Genomic DNA, 12534 nt, shown 5'->3' on the forward strand with positions numbered 1-12534 from the left:
TACAACGTCATTACCGTGTATGTCCACAATTTAATTAAGGGGTTGGCATAGAAACACACGGAGACCGTGTGCCTGAAAAGGTGGGTCATGACACGTTCGTAGCTTCTCCCAACGATTTGACCTAGATGGAAGCCTACTGGTCTGTTGGGCGCCAGTTTGGGCTGGCTAGAGGCAACCCAAATGGATCCACGTTGTATCGTTCTGTGGAAGAGGCTGGCCACGTGTGTTTGCACAAAATAGAGGCGAGGCTAGCATCCCACATGCGTCGGGGGAATTGTTTCACGAATCGTTTTTTCAACTTCGCGGTGGCATCCCCCTGTAATTATTACAAACTCCTCGCTTCTCTATTTCGTGAAGTTGGTCTTTAGCAGCTTCAGCATTTTGCACTGTAGGCTCGCAACGCTTCGCGAAGCTAACTCCATGGAGCTCACACGTTCTGTCCGGCTCCACGCCTGGAGTTGGAGAAGCGCGGAGCTGGAGGACTTCAGAACATGTGCTTAGTCAAAACACAATTACAATCAGCCATAGCTAGCTCCAACCGCATTTCATATGAACACATAGCTGCCTTGTCTCAAAAAGAAAAACTGCGAAATCAGCCTTAAATAAAAACAGCAGGTCCCAAAGCAAGCAAGTTATCGGTCCCATATAATGCATCTAAAAAAATGCTGACTTGTAGCAAAAATAGGGCAGAGAGCTGGAAAGCCACTGTCAGTGTATCATTCAGACACATGGACCTCAAAATAAAGAAGGCGGATCTCAAAACAAGGAAGTCGATCAACAGAGATGTTGTACTGTTCTAATCAGAAATTCATAACTCAGTGTTACTGCTCAACGAATGGGTATATGAAACTATAAAAGTGCCAACAACAGCATGGCATTAAGATAGGGCATACAAAAAGAATAGTTCAGTTTTGGCATGTCCCCGCAAAAAAAAAAAACAACAACAACAACAACAACAACAACTGCATGGCATTAAGACAAGGCATACAGAAAGAATAGTTCAATTTTGGCATGTCAAACATCCGAGCATGCCCAGGATACAAAGGGCATAAAAATCAACTAAAATGATTTGAGAAATCATTTATTAAATTTCACTGCAACAGCCCATAAACATGTGACTCAACTTCCCAGAATGAAGTACTGCCGATGATAAAATGTCAGACACACAAATAGCCTGACTGAATTTTATGAACTTGCATGCCAAGGTTGGATATATACGAGTTCAAATTAGTTATGCCCCTTTTTTTTGTGGCGAATTTCAACCAAGTTGTGCCCTGGCACCTTAATTAAGATGGATTCATTTCAGAAAAAACACACATCCCATAGATAGATGTCACAGTTATGCACAATCAATCAAGATGATTAGTCCGATTCTTTGTAGGAACTACCCGTAATAACGAACTTGCAAAATGGATCTGTTTATCATAAAGAGATTCATTGTTCCTACTGCTAAACACATATTAACAAGGAACATCACAGAAAATTTGCAGTGGAGTAGGCAACAAAATCTGCAATGTGCAACTACAAGTCCACAGAATCTGCAATGCAGCTAATTCTACATTTTTTTTTGGAGGAATGCAGCTAGTTCTACATAATCCGAGATGAGTCAAAATGTCTGAAGCGACCCACCAAATCAGGCCTGGCGCTGGCGCTGCTGCTGCCCAGGCTTTAGTGGCCTCAGGGCATCTTCAATGGGAGGCGCTAAGCATCGAGCGCTAGGCCGTTTCCTTTCACGTATGAGAGTCTGGGCCCTTCCTTCTAATCAGTAATTAGAGCCCGTTATTAGCGCCTCCCATTGAAAGAGTGGGCGCTAGATCCCCTTTTGTTTCTAGATACTTATTTTTCTTGCCACAAGCGCCTAGATAGGCACCCAGCGTTGGAGATGCCCTCAACCGGGTGCGATCTGGCGCCGGAATGAACGGGAACTCAAGTGCGTCCTCCAGGTTCGGAAGCTTGCCGGGCTTCTGCTCTCCGATGGCCGCCTTGCGGGCCGTCTCCACGGTCAGGGACGGCTTGACGGAGGCGGCCGCCCTATCCCTTGCCTTCGCCTGATACTGCAGGGCACTTTTCTTCTCCTCGGTCAGCGACGGCTTGACGGCGGGGGCCGTCTCATGCCCTCTCGCCTGGTTCTGCGGGGTGGATTCCTTCTCCTTGGTCACCGACGGCTCGACGCTGGCCAAGCTGGGGGCCGTCTCCTGCGAGGCCGCGACAGAATCGACGCTCTCCTTGTGCTTTTGGACAACCGACGTCTTGACGGCGGCGCCCGTCTCATCCTCTCTCCCCTGGTCCGCCGGGGTGGATTCCTTCTCCTTGGTCACCGACGGCCGGACGCTCTCCTTGGTCTGCTCTTGGATAGCCTGGTCCCTGTCGGCAACGGCAACCGACGGCTTGACGGGGGAAGCCGACTGGCGCACAGCTCGACGCATCGCCGCAATCGACCACGGGTGGTTGTGGAGCGGGGGCAATCGACGACCTAAACAAGACAAGGAAATTAGAACATCAAGAACCACCAGTACAACATCCAGAATCAACCTTTCAACGAAAAACATCAAGAATCAAGAAAGAGTAAGCAGAAGAAGCAAAAGAACGGAAGAAAAGCTAGAGCTCCTCACCGGCGTAGGACGAAGCTGCCGCGTCGGCCGCGCTCTCGCCAGCCACCGCAAAGAGTCCGGCCACCATGGCCCACTGGTACAGCGACGTCTCCCAGATACTAGCAGGTTCCGCCCAGGTGACCGCAGCGGACGCCCAATCGATTGCGGACTGGACGCAAGGCAAAGAATCGATGGCGCATTGCGGAAACTTCTCCGCGGCGACAGCCCAATTCATGCTCGCCAGCGCCCATCGGCGGCCGACGGCTGCCCAATTGCATGATCCTTGCGTCCATGAACTGTTGCCGGGACGCCAGGAATCGGAGGATCTTGGCGCCCAGGCGTACGCAGCCGAGAGCCATGATCCCCCGGCCGAAGCCCAACGCGCGGAGACCAAAGATACGGCAGGGGTTTTCTTCACCGCTGCCACCCAAGAAGTTGAAGCTTCAGCCCAGGCGAGGGAGGCCTCCGCCCAATCTTGGGAGGCGCGTTGCTCCACCTCGATCAGCGTCTTCGAGTCTGTCAACTTCATCATCCCGATCTTTCTTCTGAATTCTGAGATTTGTGTGCGTCCTCTGAATTCTGAAGCTTCCCCGTGACTGAGCGGGAGGAGGAGGAGAAGGGGAACGGTGGGGGAGGGAACGGGCAACGGGACGGGACCGGGATTATATAGCACAGCATGTTTTCTGTAGAGAAGATGGCCAGTACATGGACTGTTTGTGGGCCTTACGGCCTTTTTGTGTTTTTTTTTCTTCTTATGATTTTCTTATTAAAAAAGAAAACCACAATTTCACAGGGCCAATTTCTAAATTAAAAAAAATTACAGGGCCATGTACTCAATCTGCCACAACCTTTTGGTCTTGTTTCCAATGAATCACTGAATCAAGGGATGGCACTCCGCGGAGGTCATTTCACTGAAACTGAGCTTGGCTACTTTCTTCACAGGGTGATCCAACAAACCACATGTAACACATAATTACAATAGCGGAACTGTGTTCTGAATCCCTCCCCGCAAGAGATCATTGGAAGCCTCTAACTCTATTCGATGACACGAGAAAATCGAGGCTTCCTTCTTCAACCGAAACCGACATCTATCCTAAATGCTACAATGCAGCCATCAATTAGTCACACAACCTCAATACCACCACAGACCCAAGAACCACACAATACTCCATTGGTATAACATTCTACGCTTTGAGTTCTCGAATTTTTTAAACTTCAATGAAACCGAAATTTGCTACTTTCTGCACAGGGTCATCCGACAAACGACGTGTACACCTATGTACAACAACAGAACTGTGCTCTGAATGCCTCCCTGCAGGAGACCATTGGAGCCTTCAACTCTAGTTCGATGACAGGATAAAATCAAGGCTTGCTTCTTCGACCAAAGCTAACAACCATCCTAAATGCTACAATGCATCAATCAATTGGTCACACCATCCTGCTGTCACCAGAGACCCAAGACCCATAAAATACTCCAATGGTATACCATTCCACACTTTCGTGTTTTCCAGTTTCTGAATTCCAATGAAACTGAACTTTGCTACTTTCTGCGCAGGGTCATCCGACAAATGACATTTATACCTATTCACAATAGCAACACTCTGCGCAGAATCCCTCGCTGCAAAGGACCATTGGAACCTCTTCCTCTAGTTTGATGACAGGACAAAATCAAGCCTTCCTCAATCAACCGAAGCCAATGTGATCTATTTTGTTGTCGCGAGTTTTATACCATGCGTGTTTTCACTTCCAAGTTGCAAACAATTTGATTAGAATGTCCGTACCATTAACTGAATGCCACTCCATCTCCCTAGTCGCTGATGTTGACCAAAATAATAAGTCAAAGTCTGACATGAAAAACGAAGTGGCCTTGTATACAAAAACATAGGGAGTATACTAGTTCAATTTTTTTTCTCTTTTGTGATGGTACTTGTTCACAGAATTAGCTATGAACAATTTTCCACAAGCATCGTGCTCATCTGAACCTCTCAGCTATCCTTCTCTCAATTTAAGTTAGGATGACAGGGATCCCAATAACCGATTTTAATTATGCAAAAAAAAATGTGCACACAAACATCTATCTGAATGTCATGCTTAGAAGCATAGAGCGAGCAGACAGCAGGTTGACAATCAGTCTGAATTTAGTACTACTTCACATTATATGCACAGGGTTGACAATAGCATGAAAAGAATCGTAGTTCAACTGAATGAAGGCAGGGTAATGGAGTTGCTATCGGCTCCCCTTCTCTCAATTTAACAAGCATCAGATGGAAACGACACAAGAAGAAAAGTAAATTACGTACCTGCGTACTGTGGAGGCGATGGTGAGTCTATGAGCTGCAGTCCACTCTCCTCCTCCAAGCATATCCTTCCCATTCTTCTTCCTCACTAAGCGCGTACGGAGATAGATGGCGCTGACGCTGCGATCCTTGGCGTCCTTCCCTTCGCTGCTGTACCTCTCTTCCACAAGCCAGAGCACCAGTGTGGCCGTCCTCTTGCGTGGCCATCCCACAGGCGTCCGCTAGGCTTTTCATCTCAGAAGTCAGAATAACAAGGGAGGCGCCACCGGCGCTGAGGGAGGATCCGATTCCGACCGATCTGCTGCACGGCCAGGTCCAGCAGGCGCACGCGGGCGGTGGCCAGCCAAGCCGAGATGGGGCGAGATGTGGTCGGTGGGAACGAGTTGCCGGCAGAGAACAAGGTTGGCGACTGTGCTGGACCAGGTGAAAGCTGCACGGTGGTGCGACGAGATCCGGTCTGCTTCAGCGGAAAGTGTTTGTTTTTTCTTATTTGACGGGCAGCGGAAAGTGTTTGTTGGCTGGAGGAGCAGGAGCAGTAGTGGAAAGGAAAGTTTTTTTTCGGGAGAAAGAGCGCAGTTTATTTATCGTTCAATAGTCAAAAGAACTAGAGGCTAACGTGCGCTTCGCTGCGGCGTTCTTCGCTCGTGGTATTAGTTCTTGTATTTTTAGTAGATCATTGCCGGTCGGTTGTTTTGTTTGGATTTTATCAATGTTTACTTGTGTTTTAATTATGTTAGGAAGGTGTTTTTTCGTTTGTATATCGTGCCGGGCTTTTGTCGGAAACAATATTGCCTAGAGGAGAATGAAGTTTTTTGGTGTATCCTTGTGGTGTTTTTACATGTGTTGGTCTCGGTGCCAGTTGGTGGTGGTCGTTTGAGCCTCTTGAGAAGTTCTATTCCACGTTAAAATCATAATCATGGAATTGCTGCTATAACACTCACGTGGATCGGCCAAAGAGCTCTTGCTCGCTTAGCTTGCTCTCTACTCCTCTTGGTCAGTTAGCTTTTTTTTCTGTTCGCCCCACGGCTTAGTCAGAAAATGGGACTTTTTTAAATAGGTTAGTTTAATTAAAATATGTTCAAGGATTAAAAAAATATTGTGAGTTTACAAAATCATGAATTATAAAAAATGTTCATGAATTTAATATATATTCATGGATTCAAAAAAGGTTTGTAAATTAAATAAGTTTGAATTTTTAAGAATGTTCACAAACTTAAAAAATGTCCGTGAACTTCAAAATATTCATGAATGTAATAAATATTAATGAAGCTAAAAATGTAAATTATTATTATTTGTTCTTAATAACGTTCACAAATTTTAATAAGCGCTCATGAATTAAAATCTGTAAAAAATTAAAGAGAGAAGGGGAAACAAAACTAAGCAACAAACAACCTTACATGCGGGTCCCACAGTGACCCCACAACCCCCGAAGCACCAGAGCGCTTAAAATCATGGGAGCTTAGTATCTCTATAAATATCCCGGTGGGGAAACCAACCATACATGACTGCCATCTTAAGGCATCTCCAACCGCGGCACCCATGAATTTCTTTCCGCGTCCGTCCACGTTCACGGATTCGAGAGCTGGCCATCCGGCGATGCCAACATACATTTCAAACAATTTTTTGACAAACCGGATGAAGCTCGTGTAAATACGATGGATTTTCATATAAACCGACCGAGATTCATACAAACACGCTGAATTTTCATTACATTTTGAACATTTAGGAAGAAAAAACCCAACCCTAAATCTATCCTACAGCGGCGGCCGGCCGTCGTCCACCTCCTTTCTATTCCGCGTCGGCGACCACCTTCTCCATCTATCGTATCCATGAACGGCGGCAGTAAGACCCGTGAAGTGAAGGTGCGGTCTCCGGCAAGGAAGAGTAGAACACGAGGGACGGACCGAGCCACATGGGACAGAAGGCTCCGCCGCCTCCCGTTCCCTACTCATCATCGGAGGGAGTCCGCAACCTGTCCGTTGCCGGTGGATGTGAGGTCCACGATCGAAATGGTGGTGTTGGCGCTGTCGTCATTCAACTGGGCCGCCCGATAGTTCGTCGGTGGCGTTTAGGACGCACATCTAGCGTTGTTCTCGTCCGTGATCGTCTGCAGCCGCGACCGCTTCCTGGCAAGTGGCAGCTTGAGTACGGATGGCCTCATAGATCGCACGCTGCTCCGCGACAAAGTTGGGGTTCGGCATGGCCATGGTCGCCACGGCCTCCTCGTTTGCGCGCTCGTTGTCGATCTGGCCCTCCGCCAGCCGGTGCTGCTATAGGAGGAACAAGTTATACCGTTGTTCCTCCTGCGCCTGCTGGAACGCCGACATAGGCGCCAACGCAGACTGCTCCTCCGCCATGACGGCATTGTAGTCTGCTTGCGCCTGCCTTTAACACCCCTGATGTCATGCTACAGTAAACTCATGCAAGTGGTGCCATGTCATCACAATTAATTTTGCAAAACTTCACTTTGATCCAAGCCCAGTTCAAATTCTAATTTAAAAAAGTCAAAAAACATATATTTATCTAAACAATGGAAAACAAAAATGTTTACAATATGTCATAAAATCCCTAAGTATTAGTAAAAAATAGTATCAACTCCATTTGGATTCCCAAATTGTCCATGGCAATTATTTTAGTGGTCCCACAACGTTTAATTTGGCCATTCTAAAATAAACGAATATTTATACAAATCCAAATGACCTCAAACTTTGTGCGCCTCTCCAATATGTTGCCTAATATTTATGAACCACTTTTCACCTTTAACTAAATTCATTTAGTGTGAAAATAAAATACAAAACAGAATGGAATAAAAGAAATGGAAAATAGAAAGAAAAGTGGACAAAACTTACTGTGTGGCTCGGCCTTGATGTGCGCAGTGCAGCCCAGCCCAGCCTGTCGCAGCCTTTCGTCCACCTCCCACGCATGGATGCCAAACGCGGGCACGCACTGCCCAACTCGCCGTCCGCGTCGCTACAGGCGCCGCGGGATGGATAAGAATGCCACCGCGGACCTCGGGGACATGCGCAAGATCTTTTCCCCCTTCCCCTCGCTCGCTCTCTTCCTCGTGGCGCAGCTCCACCTTTGCCGTTGCCATGCCCTCGCTGTCCACATAGCCACTGACCTCCTCTAGTCACACCATCGTGCCCACCAGCTCCGTCGTCGTCTACTTCGTCTTCCTCGCCCATGAGGTAAAGCCCGGAGCCACCGCAACGACGGGATCGAGGTCTTCTTCAGCCTTCGGCCGCCGTTGATCGCGCCATGATCCGCCGTGTCTTCTGTTACTAATCCTCTCCCCGGGCCTCCCTGTGCCTCCTAGGTGAGCCCCCTGCATTTTCCCTCTCTCTCCGGCGATGATCCTCTCAATACGTTTATTTTGCATCATGTTTTCTTACTGTTATTTATAATGTTTTATGCATAATAATGCTTTATTGAGTAATTTTAATGCCTTTCTCTCATAATATGCAAGGTTTACAAAAAGAGGGACAATGCCGGCAGCTGGAATTCTGAACCTGAAAAAGCTATGTTAGAGTTACCTATTCTGCACATCTACAAATGAGCTGAAAATTTACGAAGAATTGTTTTGAAATATATAAAAAATATTGGAGCAAATAACTACCGGAGGGGCCCTACCCGGTGAGCACAAGACACCAGGGCGTGCCAGGCCCCCCTAGGCGCGCCCTGGTGGGTTGTGCCCAGCACGGCCCACCTTCGGTGCCCATCTTCTGGTATATAGGTCACTTTCACCTAGAAAAAATCAGGAGAGGACTTTCGGGACGGAGTGCCGCCGTCTCGAGGCGGAACTTGAACAGGAGCACTTTTGCCCTCCGGTGGAGCAATTCCGCCGGGGGAACTTCCCTCCCGGAGGTGGAAATCATCGCCATCGTCATCACCAAAAACTATCCCATCTTTGGGAGGCCAATCTCCATCAACATCTTCAACAACACCATCTCCTCTCAAACCCTAGTTCATCTCTTGTGTTCAATCTTTGTACCGGAACCTCAGATTGGTACCTGTGGGTGACTAGTAGCTAGTGTTGATCACATCCTGTAGTTGATTTTTATATTGTTTATTTGGTGCAAGATTATATGTTCAGATCCATTATGCTATTTAATACCCCTCTAATCTTGAGCATGATTATCATTTGTGAGTAATTACTTTTGTTCTTGAGGTCACGGGAGAAATCTTGTTGCAGGTAATCATGTGAACTTGATATTTGTTCGATATTTTGATGATATGCATGTTGTGATTCCCTTAGTGGTGTCATGTGAACGTCGACTACATGACACTTCATCATATTTGGGCCTAAGGGAATGCATTGTGGAGTAGTTATTAGATGATGGGTTGCAAGAGTGACAGAAGCTTAAACCCTAGTTTATGCGCTATTCCGTAAGGGACCGACTGGATCCACTATCACCCCTTGTTGCTGTTGTGCATGCCCGCCGGCGCCCTGGCTACGTCCGTGCATGCCCGGCTGTAACGCCCATGATGCGGCTATATCTCCCACGTGTCGAGGCACGACTTAGAGGCATAACCGCATAGTGGTTTTGTCGCAAGAAGGGTCATCTTCACACAATCCCATGTAATGAACAAGAATGGGATAAAGAGTTGGCTTACAATCGCCACTTCACACAATACATAAATATTATTCATACATCATCCAAAATACAAACATATGGACCGACTACGGTCAAAATCCAGATGAAAATAAGACAACCCCAAATGCTAGATCCCCGATCGTCCCAACTGGGCTCCACTACTGATCATCAGGAAAAGACACATAGTAACGACCACGTTCCTCATCGAACTCCCACTTGAGATCGACGCCGTCATCTGCACTGGCATCGTCGGCACCTGCAACTGTTTTGGTAGAATCTGTGAGTCACGAGGACTCAGCAATCTCACACCCGCGAGATCAAAACTATTTAAGCTTGTAGGAAAGGATGGTGTAATAAGGTGGAGCTGCAGCGGCAAAAGCATATATGGTGGCTAACTTGCGCAAATGAGAGCGAGAAGAGAAGCAACGGAACGGACGTCATCTAGCAATGACCAAGAAGTGATCCTGAACTCCTACTTACGTCATACATAACTCAGACCGTGTTCACTTCCCGGACTCCGCCGAGAAGAGACCATCACGGCTACACACGCAGTTGATGTATTTTAATTGGGGGTCAAGTGACAAGTACTCTACAACCGGTCATTAACAAATTCCCATCTGCCTCATAACCGCGGGCACGGCTTTCGAAAGATAATACCCTGCAGGGGTGTCCCAACTTAGCCCATCATAAGCTCTCACGGTCAACGAAGGATAAACCTTCTCCCGGAAAAACCCGATCAGTCTCGGAATCCCGGTTTACAAGACATTTCGACAATGGTAAAACAAGACCAGCAAAGCCGCCCGAATGTGCCGACAAATCCCGATAGGAGCTGCACATATCTCGTTCTCAGGGCACACCGGATAAGTCAAGCTACGAGTAAAACCAGACCTCGAGTTTTCCCGAGGTGGCCCCGCAGGCTGCTCGGTTCGGACCAACACTCGAAGGAGCATTGGCCCGGGGGGGGGGTGTTAAAATAAGATGACCCTCGGGCTCGCGAAAACCCGGGGGAAAAGGCTTAGGCGGCAAATGGTAAAACCAAAGTTGGGCCTTGCTGGAGGAGTTTTATTCAAGGCGAACTGTCAAGGGGGTCCCATAAATCACCCGACCGCGTAAGGAACGTAAACTCAAGGAACATAATCCCGGTATAACAGTAACTAGGGCGGCAAGAGTGGAACAAAACACCAGGCATAAGGCCGAGCCTTCCACCCTTTACCAAAGTATATATAGATGCATTAATTAAATAAGAGATATTGTGATATCCCAACATATCCATGTTCTGACATGGAACAAACTTCAACTTCACCTGCAACTAGCAACGCTATAAGAGGGGCTGAGCAAAAGCGGTAACATAGCCAAACAACGGTTTGCTAGGAAAGGATGGTTAGAGGCTGACATGGCAAAATGGGAGACATGATATAGCAAGTGATAGGTAGCGTAGCATGGCAATAGAGCGAACAACTAGCATAGCAAAGATAGAAGTGATTTCGAGGGGTGGTCATCTTGCCTGCAAGGTTCTCAGAGTTGTCGAAAGCTTGATCCTCGTAAGCGTACTCAACAGGTTCCTCGTTCACGAACTCGTCTCCCGGCTCTACCCAAGAAAAGAACACAAACAAAACGGAACCACAATCAACCACGAGAAATGCGCAAGCAACATGATGCAAAACATGTATGATATGCAAGATATGATATGCGATGCATATGCGTGCTCCGGAAGGAAAATGATGAACATGGCAGTAACTTGGCAAACCAAGCATGCCACTGGAAAGATGAGGTGATTTCGGTCGAAATCGATATAAAGATCACCGGAAACGGATGCACGGTTTGCAAATGGCAAGCAAAACAAGAATGACACAAATCTGCGATTTACAGCATGATAGCACTTAAAATGCAACAAGTAAAATGCTACAGCACCCCAACATAGCAACAAAGTATATGACAGTAATCTACAGGAGATGCTTGACAAAAGATGAACACTGAGCTACGGCTAGATCACAACATATCAAGCTCAAACAAGCATGGCAAAAGTGCAAAAGATAACAGGATCACAGACTTGGTGAAAAACTGGACATGGCAGAAAACAGCATCAGGTAGAAATGTTCAGAGCACGAAATCAACATGCTACAGGAACTTAACATAGCAAAACAAGCCATGGCAGTGTTCTTCTAAATGCACATGACAAAAGTCCTTGACTGACCATAAGCCAAAAAGGACCAGAAGATATGATGGCAAGCATGTAAACATAGCAAGTTTCGTTATCAGGTTTCAGACTTAGCAGAAAACAGAGCATGGCAGAAATAATAATATGTAGGCCTCTTTGTGAGCTTGATTCACTCACTAAAAAGCAACGCATGACAAACCAAGCATACCTATAGCAATATGGCATGTTTATGAAGCTATCCATGGCAAGAACACAAGCATAGCATTGATGAATCAACTACAATAAGCTTGGCAAAATGGCGTATCATGTTAAGAATCTGCCAGAAATATTTTATAGCAAAAGTAGAGCAAGATTGAGTCATGCTATGGCACTCCATAATTGCAAACAATTGCAGGAATGGATCAATTACAATAATAGCTACAAAACATCCTTACTGGAAATCACCAAAATATGCATGGATCTCTCTGTAGCATCAAGTTTACATGGCAACAAAATAACAGCAGACAAGGACTTAGAGAAATCACTAAGTCCCTGAAATCAGAAACATTACGGAGCCTACTTTGCATGCTTGTGCTAGTCACCACAGAGATCAAAAAAATACATGGACTACACCACTGGAAATATGGCATGGCATACTTCAAAACACATGTATAGCTCATGCTCATAAGATGCACAGATTAAATGATACAAAAATGACAAATCTCCAAGTTCTGATAAGAACCAGAGAATAACAGCAACTAGCCCTCTTCCAACAGAGATTTGGGCATCAAGATAACCTTTAATTAACATGGTGCAATTGAACAAAATGAATAGCATCATGAGGCGAACAATTTGACATATTACACGCGCGAATCGGAGCTACATGCAAGAAGTTATGCAACTAGGAACATGGA

The 12534-nt window shown here is 46.5% G+C and overlaps 1 protein-coding gene across 2 annotated transcripts; it reads right to left on the reverse strand.

The window, feature by feature from the left end:
* Positions 1 to 1391: 1391 nt before the first annotated feature.
* Positions 1392 to 5895, reverse strand: LOC109761200 (uncharacterized). 2 transcript variants are annotated; one of them, XM_020320009.4, is made up of 2 exons: positions 4892 to 5895; positions 1392 to 2473 (listed from the first exon to the last, which is right to left on the reverse strand). In XM_020320009.4, exons 1-2 carry the CDS (start codon positions 4962 to 4964, stop codon positions 1770 to 1772), a joined length of 777 nt encoding a protein of 258 aa, XP_020175598.1. In that variant the 5' UTR covers positions 4965 to 5895; the 3' UTR covers positions 1392 to 1769. The 2 variants fall into 2 exon arrangements, with proteins under 2 accessions (XP_020175598.1, XP_020175597.1); XM_020320008.4 differs by having other exon boundaries at positions 2613 to 5890.
* Between the last annotated feature and the right edge of the window lie 6639 nt (positions 5896 to 12534).

This window comes from Aegilops tauschii, chromosome 6 (genome assembly GCF_002575655.3).
Source record: "Aegilops tauschii subsp. strangulata cultivar AL8/78 chromosome 6, Aet v6.0, whole genome shotgun sequence".
Taxonomy (NCBI): Eukaryota; Viridiplantae; Streptophyta; class Magnoliopsida; order Poales; family Poaceae; genus Aegilops; species Aegilops tauschii.

What these genes read in the sequence shown, in the direction of transcription:
- LOC109761200 (XM_020320008.4), bottom strand. Translation starts at nt 3,123, where the DNA reads ATGATGAAGTTGACAGACTCGAAGACGCTGATCGAGGTGGAGCAACGC. An exon ending in GGCAGCTTCGTCCTACGCCG is followed by an intron (nt 2,474 to 2,612) that starts GTGAGGAGCTCT and finishes TGTCTTGTTTAG; the next exon opens with GTCGTCGATTGCCCCCGCTC.